General features: G+C 49.5%; 1 protein-coding gene across 1 annotated transcript in view; it reads left to right on the forward strand.

Moving 5' to 3' along the window:
- Positions 1–20,657, forward strand: part of MARCHF11 (membrane associated ring-CH-type finger 11) — a 55,291-nt gene extending 34,634 nt beyond the window's left edge. Inside the window, exon 4 of the mRNA XM_075921453.1 lies at positions 20,163–20,657. Within this exon, the coding sequence (XP_075777568.1) occupies positions 20,163–20,485 (323 nt within the window). The 3' untranslated portion in view covers positions 20,486–20,657. The remainder of the gene's footprint in view (positions 1–20,162) is intronic.
- The last annotated feature ends 1,651 nt before the right edge of the window (positions 20,658–22,308 follow it).

Consider the following 22,308-nt stretch of genomic DNA (forward strand, 5'->3'; position numbering starts at 1 on the left):
CTTTCAAAATTTGGCTTAATTTTATTAAAAAATCAAAGTATGTAGAAATGATCAAAATCAAAACGAATCATTTGGTCAACATGAAATGAATTGTTGACTTTTTGATTTGCCAAACATTTTGGAAAACTTTGGTTTTGGTTCAATATAAAATGTTTTTAGAGTGCATAGGGGAAAAAGTAATTGCTAACAAACTGGAAAAATCTGTGAACCAACTGGTTTTTATGGAAGCAGAGCCAGTTTTGGTGCTGTAGCCTGATGCCAACTCTTAGATAAAAAAGGATTGTCTTCTTCTAAAGGTGTTTGCAGGGACTTCTGAAATTTGTTCCACTAGTTCAGAATCCAGATTCTTTGTAGGGAGCCAGGGAAAGATCTTCTTACAGTAGTACAATTTCTGAAACAGATCACAATTAGAAGAAAAAGTGCTCCTACAGTTGGATCTGGCCAGATGCCACTGTAATCCCTTTTCTTAAATCTTAGAAATCCTGAATATAAGCCTTTTTTGATCCTGCTAGATAAGACTGATCTGGCCACAGCTCCAGGACTTCCCTAGAAAATGTCCCGCAAAGAAGGTGAAAGCACTGCTGAAGATATCTTGTCCCCCCTTCACCTGAGTCCCTGGAAGCAGTAGCTATGTCAAATGCAGAGTCAGACTCAGTGCTAAGGGAGTAAATGGTGGGAAATTCTTCAAATGTTGCCCCTTCTGTCTCATCAACTGTTGCCAGATCTCTGTTTTATTGCAAGTCTTGTGATATTTCATGTTTTTATTCAATTTAACAGCTCCTTGAGTTAAGTGAGTGTATGAGAATCTCTGCTTTCATTTAATTTTTTTTAAGCTTTTATGGTTGCAGAAAAAGGTTTGTAAATGTAATGTGAGTGTACCCCCAATGATTTTAAAAAAAGAACATATATAAAGAGCTGCAACAGAATTGCAGGACAATAATAATTTACGGTATGTCTACACTACAGCACTAATTCAAACTAACTTATTTCGAATTAGTTAATTCAAAATAAGCTAATTCGAATTAGTACATCTAGACCTAAAAACTAATTCGAATTAGCGTTTTGCATGTCCACATTGAGTGGACCCTGAACCGAAGTTAAGGCTGGCTGGAACGTGTGGAGCAGCTGCCTCAGGCTAGCCGAGGGCTGTGCTTAAAGGGACCCGACCCCCACCCCGAACAGACAGTTCTCAGAGTTCCCCGCTTGCTTGTCTAACTCGATGAGGGACAGCAAAACAGTCCTGACTTGGAGTGCCCGGAGTGCCCACAACACTCAGCCATCAGCCCAGCTGCACTTGCCGCATGCTGCCATCCGGGGGGGGGGTGTCAATTGGGGGGGCTGTCAGGATCCAGGAGGCCCTGCAGAAGAGCTTCCACCCCTAGGAGCCCGCAAAGCCACCTCAGTCCTCCCCATCGGGGGCTCGTGCCCCATTCCTCCCTCACCTCCTTCCACTTACCCTTCCCTGGCCCCCCTTCCTGATGTAAACAATAACAGACACATGTGTTCAAAAATAGAAACTCTCTTTATTTAACAAAACTGGGGGGAGGGGAGGATTAACCTCTGGGGAGACTGGGAAAAGGAGGTGGGAGAGGGGAGGGGAAAACCTGGGAGGAGGGAGCTGGAAGGGGGAAGCCAGGGGAAGAAGGAGGAGGGGAAGTAGTAAACTATGGTACGCCATATCTTCAGTACTGTGTAGAGATGTGGTCTCATCACCTCAAAAAAGATATTTTGGCCTTGGAAAGGGTTCAGAAAAGGGCAACTAAAATGATTAGGGGTTTGGAACAGGTCCCATATGAAGAGAGACTAAAGAGACTGGGATTTTTCAGCTTAGAAAAGAGGAGACTGAGGGGAGATATTATAGAGGTATATAAAATCATGAGTGGTGTGGAGAGTGTGAATAAAGAAAAGTTCTTCATTAGTTCCCATAATAGAAGGACTAGAGGACACCAAAGGAAATGAATGGGTAGCAGGCTTAAAAGTAATAAGCAAAAGTTCTTCTTCACACAGCACATAGTCAACCTGTGGAACTCCTTGCCACAGGAGGCTGTGAAGGCTAGAACTATAACAGAGTTTAAAGAGAAGTTAGAGAAATTCATGGAGGTTGGGTCCATGGAATGCTATTAGCCAGGAGTAGGAATGGTGTCCTGGCCTCTGTTTGAGGAAGGCTGGAGATGGATGGCAGGAGACAAATCGCTTGGTCATTGTTTTCAGTCCATCCCCTCCAGGGTAACTGGTGTTGGCCGCTGTTAGCAGACAGGCTACTGGGCTAGATGGACCTTTGGTCTGACCCAGTACAGCTATTCTTATGTTCTAAGCTCAGGGCTCAGGGCCGGGAGTCTCACTGGACCAACTTGATTTTCATGCAAACCTGCTCCTGTGCCAGTGTAGACGCTCTCTTGCATCTGTGCCAGTGTAGACGCTCTCTTGCGCAAGAAAGCCATTTTAGCCATCGGGCTTTCTTGTGCAAGAAATTAACATTCCCTGTCTACACTGGCCTCTTGCGCAAGAACAGTTGCACAAGAGGGCTAGTCCCTGAGCAGGAGCGTTAGAGTGCTTGCGCAAGAAGCACTGATTTCTTACATTAGAACGTCAGTGTTCTTGCGCAAGAACTCGCGGCCAGTGTGGACAGATGGCAAGTTTTTTCACAAAATCTTGCCAATGTAGACACAGCCACAGTGTGTCTCATGTACTAAAGAGAGAGAGTCCTTGCCAAAATAGTTATGGCCTACAGATTTTATACTGTAAAACAAGGTCATGATTGTATTTAGACATAATTTCAAATTTCTGGTAAGTACAGGCAGTCCCCGGGTTACGTACAAGATAGGGACTATAGGTTTGTTCTTAAGTTGAATCTGTATGTAAGTCGGAACTGGCATCCAGATTCAGCCGCTGCTGAAACTGACCAGCGGCTGACTACAGGAAGCCCAAGGCAGAGTTGCGGAGCCCCGGGCTTCCTGGAATCAGCCTCTGATCAGTTTCAACAGGCTGAATCTGGACGCCAGTTCCGACTTACATACAGATTCAACTTAAGAATCCCAGGCGTCCCCAAGTCAGCTGCTGCTGAAACTGATCAGCGGCTGATTCCAGGAAGCCCGGGGCAGAGCAACTCTGCCTCGGGCTTCCTGTAGTCAGCGCTGGTCAGTTTCAGCAGCGGCTGACTTGGGGACGCCTGGGGCAGAGCAGCTGGGGTGCTGCTGGGTTGCTCCAGTAGTGCCGCTCCTCGGCGCTACTGGACCAATCCACCAGCACCCCAGCTGCTCTGCTCCAGGCGTCCTGATTCAGCCGCTGCTGAAACTGACCAGCAGCAGCTGAATCAGGATGCCTGGGGCAGATCAGCTGTGGTGCTGCCGGGTTGGTCCAGTAGCGCCCAGAGTGGCGCTGCGGGACCAACCAGCAGTGCCCCAGCTGCTCTACTACAGGCATCCGGAGAAAAGCCTGGACTGCTGGGGGGGTGTACTAGCTGCGCCCCCCCCTCCAGCAGACCAGGGAGACGCGGGCGGGGGACCGAGACGCACTGCGGTCCCACCGCCCGGGTCCTCCACGGCTTTGATCCGCGTCTTCTTGGTCTGCTGGTCTGGGCTGTCCGCTGCCCGTGTGCTCCACGGCTTTGCTCCCCGTCTCCCTGGTCTGCTGGTCTCCAGCAAACCAGGGAGACAGGCAGCAAACCCCGTTCGTAACTGCGGATCCGACATAAGTCGGATCTGCGTAACTCGGGGACTGCCTGTATTTTGTTGGACTTTAATCTCAGTTAGTTTATATCATTGTTTGTCTTCATCTCACATCAGAATGTCTAAAACTTTGAAGGAAAAAGTTGTTTAACCTATATATCCAGAGAACTACTACTAAGACACAACTAAGCAATTTAGAAAATTGAAGAGCTAATTTGTGGCCTTTGTAGACAGTTAAACCATCTCTGATAAAAAAACTAAGTGAATATGACTACACAGCCAGTCATGATGAATTTGCTGAAGCTCAGGAGTCACTTAGCTTTGGAGGATGACACCTTTGATATCATATATCCACAGTGTATCCTGACTTGAAGTCTTTATGGCTGCTACAGGAAGTTACAAATCACTCTTTCCTAAAATGGCATCAAGGACAGAAACTGGCTATGAGTGGGCAGTGGTTCAATTAATTGTTTAGCTAGCGGGACTTCTCAGCTGTCCTGAGGGCGACAATGCTAACTAGTCTTCTATAGTTGGGTTCTGGGGAGGTAGTGCCAGAAAGAGAAATCACAGCTCTTTATTCCCTCCACAGAGCAACACCAATCTATTCTTCTATTTTGTATCCCAAGTAAAATAAGGCTTCCAGAGGCAGAGGGGAATTAAAGCATGATTAAAGGGAACCAGATATTTGTGTCCTCTATGAATATTGGAATAAAAGGAATAGAGTAATCCCTTAAAAGACAGCTACTATTCTCCAATATTGTTGTGGCTCCCTGGCTAAGCGCACAATTCCTACAACTAGATTCTATGAAAACAATACATTTAGAACTTAATTATAGTTAACACTTTATCTCTCCCTCCCTGGTATCCTACCACTAACAGTGCGGCTGTGTCTACACTGGGCCACTTATTCCGGAAAAGCAGCCGCTTTTCCAGAATAAGCTGCGAGCTGTCTACACTGGCCACTTGCTTTTCCGGAAAAGCAATGACAATCTACTGTAAAATTGTCAGTGTTTTTCCGGAAAAACTATGCTGCTCCTGTTCGGGCAAAAGTCCTTTTCCAGAAAAACTGTTCCGGAAAAGGGCCAGTGTAGACAGCACAGTAGTCTTTTCTGCAAAAAAAGCCCCAATCGTGAAAATGACGATCGGGGCTTTTTTCCGGAAAAGCGCGTCTACGTTGGCCTACATCCCGCCATACCTCACAGAAACTTACCTTCTTCTTCGGGTAGTCCCCGTGGGTGCTCCACGTTTGGTGTCGGGCTGGTCCCGGTGCCGCGAATCGGAGCTTGCCAGAGCTGTTATTGACTGGGTCATGCATGCGCGAGCAGCTTTCGCGCCTTTGAACAGCCACGCGCGATCTGGTCCCCGCCAGTTCCTTCTCATCCGCCCCTGGTCGTGGACGGAGCTCTCCTCATCTCCTCATTTACCTCACAATAAGTTAAAGAAAAACTTACAGAATAATTTCTTACCCTCTGCAGTTTACTGCTTTGTTCTTCAAAAGAAAGAGAAAACAAAACAACTCTGATATATATTTAATTTTAAGAGTTATAGTTGGAAGCGCAGCTCTCCGATACTTCTGCTGCAGCAGCCCTTATCCCCGAGGGCTCATCCCTTCAAAAAAAAAGAAAAAAAAAGACAGATTTTAATAACATTAGGAAGTTAAACAGTTATAATTTGTATATAGTTACAGTTTTTCTAGCCCTTTGTGGCTACTGTTTCTGTTACTTTTAGGTCCGTTCTTCAAAATAAAAAAAAAATAAAAAAGAGAAACGGGGAACAAGAGAACAAGCCAGCATAGAGAGGCGCGAAATAAACCCCTCTTGATCTGTTAAAATGCCGGGTTCCCCCGGCTTCAAGAAATGTTGCATGTGCAGAGAGTCTATGCCGCTCTCTGACGGTCACTCTGCCTGTATTCACTGCCTTGGGGAGGCACATATCCCTCAAAAATGTGCCCATTGTGCGAAGCTTACAACTAGAGCTCGCAAAGAGCGAGAACGGCAACTTAAGGAAATCCTGTTTGATAAGGCACAGATGCCTTCTACTTCAACAGGCTCCTCTGCTTCAGACCCCACTCTGGAAAAACGGAGGGCTCCTTCCCCGACTGCGCCTTCCCCAAAGAGGAAGAGAGCCTCTCCTGCTAAGTCCCTGCCAATAGCCCCACAGTCGCGGGGGAGCACAGGAGATAAGCCGGGTGCCTCTGGTTCCAGGGCAGCCCGGGCACTGGCAGCAAAAAAGCCGTCCGGCACATCCAAGCCTTGGCCGCATCGGCACCGCAAGCACCTGAGGAGCCTCTTAAAGGGCCAGCTCCATCGGCACCTATGCTCCTGGTGCTGACCCCACCACAGCCTCTGCAGTCACTCCTCCTCACAAGGAGCTGTCCTCAGCACCGTGCGCACCGGGAATGCATGTTACAGAGCAGATGCCTGCCTCATTGCACTCATTGAACTGAGCTTACAACCCTGTAGCCTTTATGCCATGAGCAGCTACCACCACAGCCCCCTAAAGCAGCATTCAGATCGGATGTTCAGGCGCTCTCTCTTTCACCCTCTCCAGAGGCATCCCCTCACCTGTCTACTCATGCTGACCACACCATGGGACGCAGAGAGCATTGCAATCGCAGTGCATCATCTCGTCGTCATTACCATAGGGAGCGTAGCTGTTCGCATCACAGGTGCTCCATATCTCAATCTCCTTCCAGACATTCCACGATGCACTCACCATGGCACACGTACTATGTCAGGCACAGCAGCGCTAGGTCTTCTAGACACTCGTCACCTACAGCCTCTGACCGACATTACTCGCACTATCATAGTCACTACTATGGCGAATTCTCTTGCTCTAGCCGGTCGCGATCTCGCCGTAGGTCACCATGCTCCTGCCGGTCGATCAGCCCACGTTCCATACACTCCAGACTGCAGAAGCAGTCCTCGCTCAGGCCTGTACTACCTCCATGATCCCCAACCCTTTGATCGCAGCAATCAGACCTGGAGGAGGGACAACTATCTGAGACAGAACCAGACATGTCCCCTAATGCTCACTCCTCCATGCCCTCGCCAGATGAAGCTGTAACTCCGGCTGAAACGTCACCCCCTGATGATCTCAAGGAGTTCCAAGACCTTTTTAGACGTGTGGCACAATCCCAAGAAGTACAATTTACTGAGACCCAGGGGAAGCAACATAAACTGTTCAAAAATTTACACCCGAAGCAGCAGCGGAAGATTGCCCTACCGATAGATGAAGCTATTATGGAGGTAGCTGAAGAGATTTGGCAAACGCCAACATCAGTACCACCTACTAACAAAAGAGTGGACAAGAAGTATTTCATACCATCTAAAGGACTAGACTTTCTTTTTAATCACCCCCAGCCTAACTCGCTGATCATTGATGCAGTCCGCCATAAGGCAAAGACTCCTCACTTCAAGAACTCCCTGCCTGATAGGGACTCTAAGAAGCTAGATTCATTCGGGCGTAAGATCTATTCTTCCTCAACTTTACTCCTCCGAATTGCCAACTACGCTGCACTCCTATCAAACCATAATTTTGACAACTATTCCAAGCTCCCCGAACTCATGCAACACCTTCCGGACAGCAAGAGAGCCCTTCTAAAAGCTGTAGTTCAGGAAGGATTCGTGGCATGCAGGACTTCCCTTCAAATCGCCACTGATGTAGCGGACACCACGGCGTGAGCCATGGCAACGGGTATCGCCATGCGCAGAGCCTCATGGCTGTTGTCGGCAGAGCTCCTAAGGAACTACAGGCCAAAGTTGAGGATTTGCCCTTCGATCGGCAAAAGCTGTTCGCCTCCACTACCAACAAGATTCTTCACTCAGGGAGGGACTCATGTACTACCCTCAGAACTTTGGGTATGTACACACGAAGGAAATACTACCCGTTCCAAAGGAGGTACGATTATTCGTCATATAAGCAACAGCAACGTGGACCTGACCAGCCCAAATTTCGACAGCATCCACAACGCAAACACCAACAACAGAATCGTCCACCAGCCTGGCCTGCTTCTAGGCAGCAGGTTTGACTCCTGTGCCAAGGACTCAAACACGCCTCCAGTGGTCATCACACAAAAGCCTGTTTCCAGCATATTCAATCATCGGCTGAAGCCCTACCTACATCAATGGGCCAGCATTATGTCGGACCGATGGGTCTTAGAGCTGATAGCATCAGGCCTCTCGATTCCGTTTACTTCAGTTCCCCCCACTACCTCTCCCACCCCGGCCCTTGTCGTGGACCCATCTCACAGGACCGTTCTTCGAGAAGAAGTCCTCCACCTTCTAAGCATAGGTGCCATAGAACAAATCCCAAGGGAGTTTCAGGGAAAAGGTTTTTACTCCAGGTACTTCCTGGTTCCCAAAAAGTCGGGGGGCTGGAGGCCGATTCTCAACCTAAGAGGTCTAAATCGTTTAATCCGCAAGCAGCGCTTCAAAATGACCACGCTGGTCAAGATCATACCAGCACTAAACAAAGGAGACTGGTTTGCAGTCCTAGATTTACAGGACACATACTTTCATATTTCAATACATGTAGCACACAGGCGATTTCTACGCTTTGTGGTAGGGGACGACCATTTCCAGTTCAAAGTACTCCCATTCGGCCTTGTCTTGGCACTGAGAGTTTTCTCCAAAATGCTGGTGGTCGTAGCGGCCCACCTACGCAGGACAAGAGTCGCAATTTTCCCCTACCTAGACAACTGCCTGATCAAGGGCCACACTCACGCAGAGACCTCCCACATGGTGACGGCCACTCGGGCTCTATTCGAATCCCTCGGCCTTGTTGTAAACACAGAAAAATCCCGACTACAACCGACACAAACCCTTACTTTTATAGGAGCTCGGCTGAACTCCCTCGAGGAGCTAGCGCATCTGCTGGTCGAGCGTTTCCAAGCCATAAAAGACTTAGTGAGAATGATCTTGCAGTCCCCAATACTAACAGTCTACAATAATAACAGTCCCCAATAATAACAGTATACCTACAGCTCTTGGGTCATATGGTGGCTACTACGATCATCGTGCGGCACGCAAGACTACATTTGCGATGCCTACAGCATTGGCTGACCACGGTATACAATCCCATCAGACACAGAATTCGCAAAGCCGTGGCGCTTCCTGCGCGGGTCAAGGAGTCCTTGCACTGGTGGACCGACCACAGCAACATGCTATCAGGAGTCCCGTTTCACGTGGCGCAACCATTAAGCGAGATAACCACAGATGCGTCTCTCATGTGGGGTGCTCACATGGGCACCGAAAAGGCCCAAGGCCGCTGGTCCTCGGCAGAGATGATGTTGCACATCAACCACCTCGAGCTGCAAGCGGTGTTTCATGCATGCAGGCAATTCAAGAGGCACATAAAAGGCACAACGACAAGAATCCTCACAAACAACATCGTTATAATGTACTATGTGAACAGGCAAGGCGGTGCTCGCTCCCGGTCCCTTTGTGCAGAGGCGGTTCGCTTGTGGAAGTGGTGCATTCGAAACGACATCTTTCTTGTGGCTTCATATTTACCCGGTGCGAACAACACCATCATGGATGCGCTGAGCAGACATTTTTATCAAGACCACGAGTGGGTAATTCGCACAGACGTCCTCCTACCTCTTTTTCACCGCTGGGGTCACCCGGCGGTAGATCTCTTTGCCACGTGAATCAACGCGAAATGCAGAGCTTACTGTTACAGAGCAAGAGTGGGCACTCACTCCCTGGGAGATGCATTTCTTCTTCACTGGGGAACATCACTGTTATATGCATTCCCCCCTGTTGTGCTCATTCCCAGGGTACGAGAGAAGATTGTCATAGACAAGGCACGAGTGCTACTCATAGCCCCTGCTTGGCCCAGGCAGCCGTGGTATTCAACCCTCCTGCAGCTGTTAACGCATACACCGCACCGATTTCCTCACCTACAGGACCTGCTGTCGCAACAGGACGGCTTCCTTCTTCATCCGAAGCTGGACACCCTACACCTAACAGCCTGGATGGTAGATGGTTCAGCACGTCTGAGATGCTTTGCTCAGACCAGGTAAAGCGCATCTTGGTATATAGCAGGAAAGACTCTACCAGAAAGACCTATCTATCTAAATGGTCGAGATTCACACGCTGGTGCACTCCTAAGAACCTGGATCCTCTTATCTCACCACTGAATGTCGTACTGGAATATATTCTCCAGCTGCAGGCTACTGGTCTGTCCATATCATCGCTTAGAGTCCATGCAGCAGCAATTGCGGCCTTCCACCATCCCATCGAAGGGAAGTCAGTGTTCTCCCATCCCATTATGACAAGATTCTTTAAAGGTCTCGTTAACCTCAATCCACCATACAGACCCCTGCCACCTGCATGGAGTCTTGACCTGGTCTTAGATGTCCTAACACGACCGCCGTTCGAAGCCCTAGCAACTGTACTGATGCCGGTCCTTACAATGAAAGTACTTTTTCTTCTTGCTATAACGTCGGCACGTGGGGTGAGTGAGCTCGCAGCACTGATGTCATCACCCCCTTATACAGTTTTTACCAAGGACACCGTAACATTGAGATCTCATCCAGCCTTTCTGCCGAAGGTCTGCACTGAGTTTCATATCAACGAGCCAATCGTTCTACCATGCTTTTATCCAAAACCTCACATGTCAAAGCATGACGCTCTCCTGCACACTCTAGACGTCCGTCGAGCACTAGCATTCTATGTAGATAGAACCCGCGATGTTAGGAAAACGGACCATCTTATTGTTTCCACCTCAGGGCACTCTAAGGGCCACCCCTTATCTGCCCAACGCATTTTGAAGCTCGTTGTCTCTTGTATTACTACCTGCTACGACATCTGTAAAAGGCCACTTCTATCACAGCCTAAAGCCCACTCTACGCGGGCAATGGCTACGTCAACAGCATTTGTCAGAGTCCCTCTATGTGACATATGCCGCACGGCTACGTGGTCTTCCAACACGACATTCTCAAGACATTATGCGATCGTGCAGCGCCTGGCTTCCGATTCAGCTCTGGCCTCAACAGTGCTGCCAAACCATCAGAATTGTGATTCCGTAGCCCATGTCTAGTGGATTACTGCTCCGGATTCACCAAATGTGGAGCACCCACAGGGACTACCCGAAGAAGAAAGAGAGGTTACTCACCTTCAGTGCTGTAATGATGGTTCTTTTTGAGGTGTGTCCCCGTGGGTGCTCCATGATCCGCCCTCCTCCCCACTACGGAATCTTGTTAAATTATATCTTGCAGATGGGCGGTGAGAGGAACTGGCGGGGACCGGATCGCGCGCGGCTGTTCAAAGGCGCGCACGCGCGACCCAATCAATAACAGCTCTGGCAAGCTCCGATTCGCGGCGCCGGGACCAGCCTGACACCAAATGTGGAGCACCCACGGGGACACATCTCGAAGAACCATCGTTACTGCACCGAAGGTGAGTAACCTCTCTTTCCCTCCTCACTCCCACTCTGTTCTAAAATTTGATTTGTCAATTTCACATGTGTTCACTTTTTTTTGATTGTATCACTTTGGTATATATGGTTGTGCCAATTTTCTTCCATATATTGATCTGAGGAAGTGGTCTGGCCCACGAAAGCTCATCACCTAATAAACCATCTTGTTAGTCTTTAAAGTGCTACATAGTTCTGTCTTTTGTTTCAGGTTTACTTCAGAACCATAAAGGATAGAAACTTTTATTTAAAAGTTTAGAGGCTTCTTTGAGTGCTTGCTCGTGTCCATAAAGTATAGGTGTGTGCACCTGGAAGTTTTTTCCTAAGCAGTACCCACAGGGGCCAGGGTCCCCAGAGCCCCATAGAGTGGCCCACGTATGCAATATAGGGCACCCCACCCCAGGTTCTCTCATTTCAGTTCCTTCTTACTGCCAGTGACTGTGCTTGGAACAGTGTGCTCTGGCCTGGGCGGTAGCAAATATGCTCTTTGCATTGTAATAGTCCTTAATGAACTGCAAAGTACCTGTGAACTGTTGGTCTTCAATCCCTTGAAAAGACTCTGCCTGGGGAAACCAAGCATGCCCTGCTCCCCTGGCTTCAAAGCCTGTGCAGGGTGTCACAGGCCCATGCCAGCCAACGAACTGCATGCTGACTGCCTGCATTGCCTGGGGGAAGGTCACGTGTTGGACACGTGTCGCATTTGCAGGTTCTTTCATCCCACAACTACTAAAGATCAAAGCATCCATCTTAAAGCACTCTTAATGGAGTCTGCACTAGTCTCACAAGATCAACAGCCAGAACGGTCAGACTCAGCACCGAGTGCTGGTGCCTCAGTGCACAGCACACCACTGGCGTTGACCTCTCAGCCCCAGTCATCGCCCATGGCCCTAGCAGGACATAAGTATTGGTAGCGCCTGCCACACTGACAGGGCTTTGGCACGGTGTAAACTGCCGTTATGATCTCCAGGCATGGGCCGATCGTGTTCTCTTCTGGTGTCCAAGATGAAAATGCTTCAAAATCCTCATAGGTCTGCACATTAGAGATCAGGGCACGACATGCAATTTTCCGTTTTTCTGGAGTCTGTGTGCAGATCTGTGCAGACACACACCACCCAGCGTCAGAAGCACCCAGGAAATAGCGACTCTCCCTACATGGCTTGCCATCTTCAGGACTCTCCATAGCACCAGTACAATTTGCTGCACCATGGATACTCGCTAGCACCGAGCCTGTCAAGCTGCAGAAGCATGTCCCACTTCTCCCGGTCCCCGTCCCGAAACTGTGGAGCTTCTCGCTAGCACCGCTCTCCAGACTTAAGGGGTGGGTTTTTGGGCCATGCAGCTCCTGCAGATACTCTGGACATTCCTGGTCTCCAAGGTTTCCATCGGTACCCAGAGTCCTGGCACCAGAAGGGCCACCATTCTTGCTCCTCATCTTGGGCATTGGTGAGCATCCATTCCTGCAGCATGGCCTTGGAGATAGCCTCCATACCCCCAACAAAGGAGTTAGCACAGCCACTGGTACTATTGATATTGGCACTGTCACCACTGACCCAGGGCATGCCATGGCCACCATCACAGTGGCAGGCTCAGTGGTACCCGTGGACTCCCTTGGGCTTCCTGGTATAGCCCCAGCTTACTCAGTCACCGAAGTGTCCCAGACCCCTTCAATGCCACCAGGGCCTTGTGACCCCAAGGGGACATGAGGATATTTGTCCTCCCCCTCAATAGGTGGTGGGAGGGAGTGACCAACCCCCGCCTTTGGAGGAAGCCCAGCATGCCCTGGCATCCTCCTCTTCATTGCTGGATGAGGCGATTGTGGCTCCTTCCCTGGCATTACCCCAGGAGGACTCAAGAGCCCACCGGGACCTCCAAAGGAGGGTGGCCAATGGCTTGGTCCTCCAGGCCGAGGAGGATCAAGAGACCTCAGATGTATTGTTTGGGGTCCAGGATCAAGCAGGGCCCAGCAGGGTGGCATTGCCCCTGCATGTGACAGTCACCAAGATTGCCAAGATACTTTGGCAGATCCCCTCCTCCATTCTGCCTATAGCCAGGAGAGCTGAGCAAAAGTACTTTGTACCTTTATACCCTGTGTGGCAAGAGCCCCTAACACCCAGGCCCCTGCTCAGGCCGGCCTCTCACCCTCCTTCCCAGGGGTTGGGGCTTGCAGCTGGTTTCTGGAGTAGGAAGCCCAGCCACTCCTTCTGGGACTCCCACCCCTGCTATTTCTGCTCTAGAACTATGCTGGTTTGCTGACAACTCTGTCTCTCCTTTTCCTCCCTTCTGTCCTCTCAGGGTATGTCTACAGTACAGAGTTAATTTGAAATAACAGACGTTATTTCGAATAAACTGTAATAGCTGTCTACACATACAAACCGCTATTTCTAAATTAATTCAAAATAGTGGAGCCCTTATTTCGAATTAGGTGTTATTCCTCATAGAATGAGGTTTACCTAATTCGAAATAGCTCATTCGAAATAAGTGCTGTGTAGACACTTATTTCGAATTGGGGGCCTCCAGCCCTTCCCAGTTCCCCCTGGTGGCCACTCTGGGCCAAACCAGGAAAACTCCTCTCCTCTCCCCCAGCCCCGGGGCCCTTAAAGGGGTAGTGTCTGGCCAGACAGCACTTGCCAGAGCCAGGCCTGCCAGCAGTCTCTGCCCCGACCCAGTGGCCCCAGGATGAGCCAGGCAGCCAGTGCCAGCCAGCTCTCCCCTGCCAAGTCCCCCAGCACCCGGGGGCCAGCCAGGGGCTGTAGACGGTGCGTGCCCTCATGGACTAGTGCGGAGATCATGGACCTCATTGAGGTTTGGGAGGAGGACCCCAATGTCCATGATCTCCGCACAAGGTGGAGGAACGCGGCCGTCTACAGCCGCATAGCGGCCGCCATGGCCCGAAAGGGACACAGGCGCACCCAAGAGCAGGTGTGCCTCAAAGTCAAAGAGCTGCGGCAGGCATACATCAGGACCACCAGGGGCAGCACTGCAGCAGGGGCTGCCACCTGCCCCTACTTTCCCGCCCTCAACCATCTCCTGGGGGCGGGGCAGTCCACGCCAGCTCAGGAGGCAGCGAGCTGGGACAGGAGAGCCCTGACTCGGGAGCACAGGAGGGGCCACCGCCAGCTGTTCTGGCACCGGAGTCGGCAGGGTCATCCAGGGAGGCCATACCGGGTAAGTGCCAGCACTGTCTCCTACCCAGGGGGGAGGCAGGGAGGGAGACCATGGATCGCGCGCGTGGGCCATGCCTCCCACGGATCACACAGCCACTTGTGCACGTGCAAGCATGTGCCATGCCACCCTTGGGCAGGTGGCTCCAGCTACGTGACACCCAGGGGCCGTGGTCCAATAGGCACATGCGTGTGTGAAGAGACCTGACATGCTCCTGACCCCGGGGCAGGACCCAGCAGGACGCTCTCCCTTCACACACACCCTCTACACGGAGTCAGGGGACATCTCCCCTCTGCCCGGCCACACTATACAAGGCACAGGGGCGTGGGTGCAGTCTTGGGGCAGCTCCTAGTCCCAGGGAGAGCCAGACATCCTGATCATGGCCTCTGTGCAAGCACAATGGCTCTTACGGTGCAGGGCACGGTCGCCCTCACGTCACGGCAGGAGGGGCTGGGCATCATCCACTGCGTCCCCATGGAGAACTGACCACTTCTCTTCTTTCTCTACAGCTGCACCAGCTGCTCGTGCAGGGTGCACCACTCCGCCCGGAACATGCTCCCACACCCGCGGCCTGCTCCGGACCACCACCACACGGCAGGAGTACTGGGACCAGCACCTGAGGGCCCTGCGAGCCCTGCACCACACCGTCCAGGCCTGGATACTGGAGGACCTGCAGCTGCACCGGGAGCAGCTTGCTCAGGACCGAGCGCTGAACTCCTGCAGGCCCTGCTGCAGAGCATGGTGCCCTATGCCGGTCCTGCGCCTGCTGCCCCCCCCGGCTACTTTCTCTCCTCTCACTCCTGTCTCCTCTCCCACTGCTTCCTCCTCATCCTCCGCACCCTCCTCCCCATCCACTTGGGGATGCCGAGGGCTCCTTCCCCACTGTGCTGGGAGGCGGTTGGCCCTGCAAAACCCCCACCCCTGAGCCCTGAGCTTCCCCTCTCCTTTCTTCCCCTTGCTTCCCCCTTCCAGCTCCCTCCTCCCAGTTTTCCCCCTCCCTTCTCCCAGCCTCTCTTCTGACCTCTCCCGCCTCCTTTCCCCCATCTCCCTAGAGTTTCATTCCCCCTCCCCAGCTGTGTTAAATAAACCCAGTTTATATTTTTGAAAATACATGTCTTTTATTTGACATCAGGAAGCGGGGGCAAGGGAAGGGTAAGTGGAAGGACGAGAGGGAGGAATGGGGCATGAGCACCCGGTGGGGAGGACCGGTGTGGCTCTGGGGGCTCCTCGGGGTGGACGCTCTCCTGCAGGGCCTCCTGATAGACCCCTGATGGACCCCCGGGATGGCAGCCTGCAGACAGTGCAGCCAGGCTGCTGTCAACGTGTCCACGAGACGCAGCAGAGTCCCCAGGGGCAGGTCTGGTTCCATGTTGCAGGGTGCTGTGGTGCCCCTAGTGATGCCAAGCAGAGCACTCTGAGACACAAATGCTTTGCTGTCCCTCAGCGAGGTGGACTAGCAAGCAGAGAAACCTGAGAACTGTCTGTCCAGGATGGGGGGTTGGGTCCCTTTAAGCACGGACCTCGGATAGTCTGAGGCGGCAGTCTTATACACTAAATCCAACCCTGATGCCCTGCCGGCACTGGTTCCAGCCAGCCTTATCTTCGATTCAGGGTCCACTCAATGTGGACACACTATTTCGAATAAGAAAAACGCTATTTTGAATTAGTTTTTGGATCTAGATGCGTTATTTCGAATTAGCTTATTTCAAATTAACTAATTTGAAATAAGAATTCAAAATAATGCTGTAGTGTAGATATACCCCTACTCTCACCCCTCAGCTTTGAACTATGGAGCCTTTTAAAGGCCACTAGCAAGCCAGCAGTGGAGTCAGCTGGCCCCAATCTGCCTGAGCCAGCTCCTTACTAGCTGCTCTTTAGTCTATCTACAGTCCCCAGGGTTTTCATCAAGTGCGTGTCAGTGGCTGCAGCATATCTGAGGCATCAGAGTACACAGGTGTACCCTTACCTGTACAACTGGCTCGTCAAAGACCTGTTGAGGTGAAAGGTCCAGCACAACATGTGTCTCCTCTTGGATATATGCCCCTGGCTCAGCCTGCTCATAAACGAGAAAAAGTCCCTCTTGGTGCCTATCCAGAGAATAGAGTTCACAGGAATGGTTTTGGACTCATCTACAGCCAGAGCATCACTCCCTCAACAGAGATTCAAGGCCCTTGGAACCCTCATTCGACAACTCACAGTTGCCCCCATGACCACATCTCAAGTGTGTCTGCAGATCCTGGGGTATACGGTGGCCTGCACATATGTAGTGCCCCAGGCCAGACGCAGAATAAGGCCCCTCCCACTGCGGTTGGCCTTCATGTATGCACTGGTAGAAATATCAAATGGTACAAAGCAAGGATGTGTCCTTGTCCTCTCCTGTTCAATATCTACTTTGCAATGATACTGTTAGTTGCTTTTAAGGACTGCACATTGGGCGTACCTATTCAGTTTCAAACAGATGGCAGTATTTTCAATCTCCAGAGACTCCAGGCTCACACTAAAGTGGTTACTACAATTATTCGTGATCTTCTGTTTGCCAATGACTGTGCATTGCTGGCTCATTCAGTGAAGGATGCACAGGAGCTTTTTGATTGCTTTGTACTTCTGCTCACCATTTTGGACTCACAGCGAGCCTCAAGAAGACAGAAGTTATGCCTCAGCACTCTAGTGATTACTGTTGTTGGTACAGTCCTTAAGGCTGTTGACAAGTTCTGCTACCTGGGAAGTGTACTGACTTCTAGCATAAATGTGGATCATGATGTATCTGCTCAACTAGCCAAAGCCAGTGCTGTCTTTGGAAAACCTTCCAAATGCCTATGGAATAACCATGGTATTAAACTCCATACCAAGACAGTGGTTTATCAGGCAATTGTCCTGAATGTCCTGCTGTATGCCTTGGAGTCATAGACAATATATCGCCGCCATGTTTTGAAGCTCGATCAGTTCCATATGTGTTGTCTGAGGAAGATTGCCCATGTGAACTGGTGGGACAAAATTCCTAATACGGAGGTTCTTAAACTGTGTGGTGTCACGGGCATGGAAGCAATGCTTATGAACAAACAGTTTCACTGGACTGGTCATGTTATGAGGATGGATGATACATGGATACCAAAGAAGGTCTTCTATGGCCAGCTCTCTAAGCGCTCTATCAGTGGTCAATATAAGCTCTATAAAGACATCTTAAAGGCCAATACGAAGATTGTCCTGGCAACAAACCATTGTACAGACTCTTAATTGCTTTGAGAGTCAGCGTATTCAGGCATTGTAGGAAAAGCAGAGGATCTGAAAAGAACATACAGCACCTGCATTTGGCAGCTTTTTATGTGACATCTGTAATCAGCTCTGCTGATCAAGGATTGGTTTAGTTGCTCACCAAAGACGTCATAGAAGAAGATGAGATCCATCAGCTGACAGCTCACTCCAAGGTAGAACACTCTCTGGAAAGAGTGGTGATGGTCCTGAACCAAGTTCTGTCCATTCTGGCCTGGTGAGCCTGGACCAGGTCATGTCATGCATTCCATACCATCCTCAGCCACATTTGAGAGAGCTGGTAGCCGACGCTTCAGACTGTAGTTGGGGAGCCAGGGCATGTGTTCGGCTCAAGAGAGATCACTGCACATAAACATGAATGAGCTAAGAGTGATCAGGAACATTGCGAGGTGTTTCTCCCAGGCAGGGTGGTATGCATCCTCACAGACAACAACACCATCATGTACTTCATAAACAGACAAGGAGAAGCTCACTTTCCAGAGCTAGGCAGAGAGGCATGAAGCTCTAGGAGTTTTGAATCCTGCATATTGAACTGGAAGCCCATCACCTCCCAAGGGTTGGAAACACAATCACATATTGTCTCAGCAGAGAGTTCTCATCTCACCAGGAGTGGGCTTTGCACCCTGAAGTGGCTACCTCCCTTTTCCATGACTCCGGCTCTCCCCTAGTGGACTTGTTTGCAATGAGACACAATGCAAAGTGCAGCCAGTTTTGCTCCTGGTTTGGCCTCGAGCAGGGCTCTCTTTCGAATGCATCCTGTACAGGTGGTCAGAAAGTTGTCTCTACACCTTCTCTCTGTTTCCCCTCATTGGCAAGGTCGTGAAGAAGGTCTAGAGGGAACAAGGCAATGGTGATCCTCATTGCACTGGCCTGTCCTCAGCAGCATTGGTTCGGGGTGCTGATGAACCTGGTGTCCCCCCCACTCAGGTGGCTGCTGCTGAGGCTGGAACTGCTTTCCTAAGATCAGGGATGCTTGCTCCATCTGAACCTCAGCTCACTTCACCTGACGATGTGGTTCATCCATGGTTGAACCCCCAGGAGCTAGTGTGTTTGGGTGATGTTCAGAGGGGTCTCCTTGAGAACTGAAAGCCTTCAACATGATCACCTATGCTGCCAAATAGATTTGGTTCTCTTTATGAGTGCAGCAGCAGCAGGTAGTCCCAGCTGCAGCTTTCCTTCAGGAAATCCTAGACTACTTGCTAGGAAAGTGGCAAGGCCTTTTTCTGACCACCACTAAGGTCCACCTGGTGGCCATTTCCACATTTCATCTGCCCATACAAGATCGTTCGGAGTTTTAACATGATGCTACCTCTCAGTTCCTGAGAAGCATGGAATGCCTCTCCATTGAGGTCAGAGACCCTCTTCCACAATGGAACCTGAACCTGGTCTTGGCACAGCTCACAGGCCCTTCGTTCGAGCCCCTGGCAACGTTTCCATTGTCACTGCTCTCCTTCTAGTTAGCCTTCCTGATTGCCATCACGTTGGCTAGATGAGTGTCGGAGCCTTTCCCTGACATCGGAACTGCCTTATACCCAGTTCTTCAAGAACAAGGTCCAGCTGCGGCCTCATCATGCCTTTTTCCCAAAGGTGGTTTCCAACTTGCATGTGGACCAGGACATTTTTTCTGCTGGTCTTCTACCCCAAGCCTCATTGGAATAATGAGGAAAGGCACCTCCATGCACTGGACATGTCAGATGCTGGTCTTTTACCTGGAGAGGACACATGCCTTTTGCAGCTCCATCCAGCTATTCATGGCCTATGCAGAACATGGAAAAGGATCTCCCATTTCTTCCCAGCGATTGTCTAAATGGATCACTTCCTGAATCCACATGTGCTATGAGATGGCAGGGGCCCAGCCACTGAGTTGATTAGTACTCACTCTACCAGGTTCAGGCTTCCTCGGGTGCTTACCTTGTACATGTCCCAATCCAGGACATTTGTAGGGCAGCAACATGGTCATCCGTACATACATTCATATTTCATTATGCCATCATGCCGTAGTCCAGGGAGGATGCTGCATTTGACAGGGCTGTATTGTAGTCGGCATTCCCATAATTCCTACCCACCTCCGCAGACACTGCTTATAGTCACCTACACTGAATGGACACGAGTAAGCACTCAAAGAAGAAAAGACAGTTACCTCTTCTGTAACTGGCATTGAGATGTGTTGCTCATGTCCATTCAACCTCCCAACCTCCTCCCTTCCTTCAAAGATCCAGCAAGAAGGAACTAAGGAGGGAGGGGCCAGGATCGCCTTATATAATACTGAATATATAGTGCCTTATACAGTACTGCACCCCTAAGGGTACTACTTAGGGAAAACCATCTGGCACTGGTGCATGTAGAAGGCACACACACCTATGTTGAATGAACATGAGCAATACATCTCAAAGAACACTTGTTATAGAACAGGTAACTGTCTTTTCTGATTACACTGACAGTAAGGAGAAGGAGATAAAATTATGATGGAAAAGTTATTTCTATTAGAGTTAAAATACTCACAGGGATTTTCATCTTAATTTGATAGGCACCTGCCAGTTGCAAGGGGATAAATGTAGTTATACTTATATCTTTATTTATTCCCTCTTAAAATGGAGTCCAAGATGTTGTTCAGTAACTAATAATTCTTTCTTTAAATTTCAGGACTAATTGTACATGAAGGTGCATCAGTTTACAGAGTGTTTAAGCGCTGGAGGGCTGTTAATCTTCACTGGGATGTATTAAATTACGATAAAGCTACAGACATAGAAGAGAGCAATCGAGGAGCATCTTCACCGGGTAGGACATTGTGGTTACCACTAACTGCATTTAGAAACAGAAATTTAATCCATCCAACACAGTTAACCTCTCCAAGATTTCAGTGTGGCTATGTATTGTTACATCTGTTTAATCGAATGAGACCTCATGAGGATTCATCAGAAGATAACAGTTCTGGAGAGGTTGTGATGAGAGTGACTTCAGTGTAAAGATTATGCTCACTGTGCTACACAAATACGGATAATGTGCCCTGGACTTTACAGTATTTAGGAATGTAGTTGCAATGAATGGTGATACCACAGCACTTCTAAAAATATTTACAACTTTTTAAACATTTAATGCTTTTTATATGATCAATTGAATTGCAAATACATTTTTCTGAAAAAAAGTTGTTGCTTTCTTTTTTTATAGTTTGGTATATTACATAGTTTGGTCATTTTGTACTTGAAATTTATAAAAATATAATTTAACTGTCATTGCCTTGAATAATGAGGAAAGCAATTGTTTAAGCTCCAAAAAACCCTGTCATAGCTTCAAGCGTATTTTTTCCAATCTATATCATTTTTCAAATGTGTACATTGAGGAAAATAGATGACTGATATCTCTGTGACTAACTCTAAGCATATTAAGTGCATCATTTAATATATAAACTATTTAGTAGTTTGGTCAGACATTTCAGAAAAATGATATATAGGGGCTTGTTCAAGACGGATTCACTGTTCCCACCCCACTTTTTTCTCTGGGCATGGTGTAGCAAGCTCACTTCATCTAGTGCCCTCTGCCACAGCTGGTCCAGCCCTGCAGCAGTATATTTCTTCATGTGATGTAACCTTCTAGCCAGATCATTTACAGTCCTCCTTTTTTGGGGTAAAAAAGCAAATCCAACTAACTAATGTACAACAGAATTATACTAAGTTTGTGGTCCAAATCTAGACATACTAGTCCTTTGACTCTTGGTACTGTTTCTGGGGAGCCTGTAGGGTAATCCAGGCTCCTCCTCTCCTCTTCATTCTAGCCCAAGAACCCTATAGATAGCATGCAAGGTATATATATTCAGACCTTCCCATCCCTTCTGCCCATGCTTCTTTTACCTCAGCCTATCAGCAGGCCTTTCCTGCAGTCCCTTCCTGAGTTCAGAGTGTACCTAAAAGCCTCTCAGGGTATGTCTGCACTATAGCACTAATTTGAACTGACTTAATTAGAATTAGTTAATTCAAAATCTAATTCGAATCAGTGCATCTAGACCTAAAAACTGAGCCGAATTAGTGTTTTGCTAATTCGAAATAGCATGCCCACACTGAGTGGACCCTGAACCGAAGTTAAGGCTGGCCAGAAGCAGTGCCAGCAGGGCATCAGGTTAGGACTTAGAGTGTGGAGCTGCTGCCTCAGGCTAGCCGAGGGCTGTGCTTAAAGGGACCCGACCCCCACCCCAGACAGACAGTTCTCAGGGTTCCCCGCTTGCTTGTCTAACTCGATGAGGGACAGCAAAGCAGTCCTGGCTTGGAGTGCCCTCACTCGGCACATCACAGCACTCGGCCATCAGTCTGGCTGCACTTGCCACAGCCTGCCATCTGGGGGGGTCAATCGGGGGGCTGTCAGGATCCAGGAGGCCCTGCAGGAGAGCTTCCACCCCAAGGAGCCTGCAGAGCCACCTCAGTCCTTCCCATCGGGGGCTCATGCCCCATTCCTCCCTCACCTCCTTCCACTTACCCCTCCCTAGCCCCCTTCCTGATGTAAAAAATAAAGGACACGTGTGTTCAAAAATAGAAAATCTCTTTATTTACCAAAATTGGGGCAGGGGGATTAACCTCTGGGGAGACTGGGAAAAGGAGGTGGGAGAGGGGAAGAGAAAGGGTGGAAGAGGGGAGGGGGAAACCTGGGAGGAGGGAGCTGGAAGGGGGAAGCCAGGGGAAGAAGAAGGGGAAGTATAAAACTATGGTATGCCATATCTTCAGTACTGTATACAGATGTGATCTCCTCACCTCAAAAAGATATTTTGGCCTTGGAAAGGTTTCAGAAAAGGGCAATTAAA

Source organism: Pelodiscus sinensis, chromosome 2, assembly GCF_049634645.1.
Source record: "Pelodiscus sinensis isolate JC-2024 chromosome 2, ASM4963464v1, whole genome shotgun sequence".
Classification (NCBI taxonomy): Eukaryota; Metazoa; Chordata; order Testudines; family Trionychidae; genus Pelodiscus; species Pelodiscus sinensis.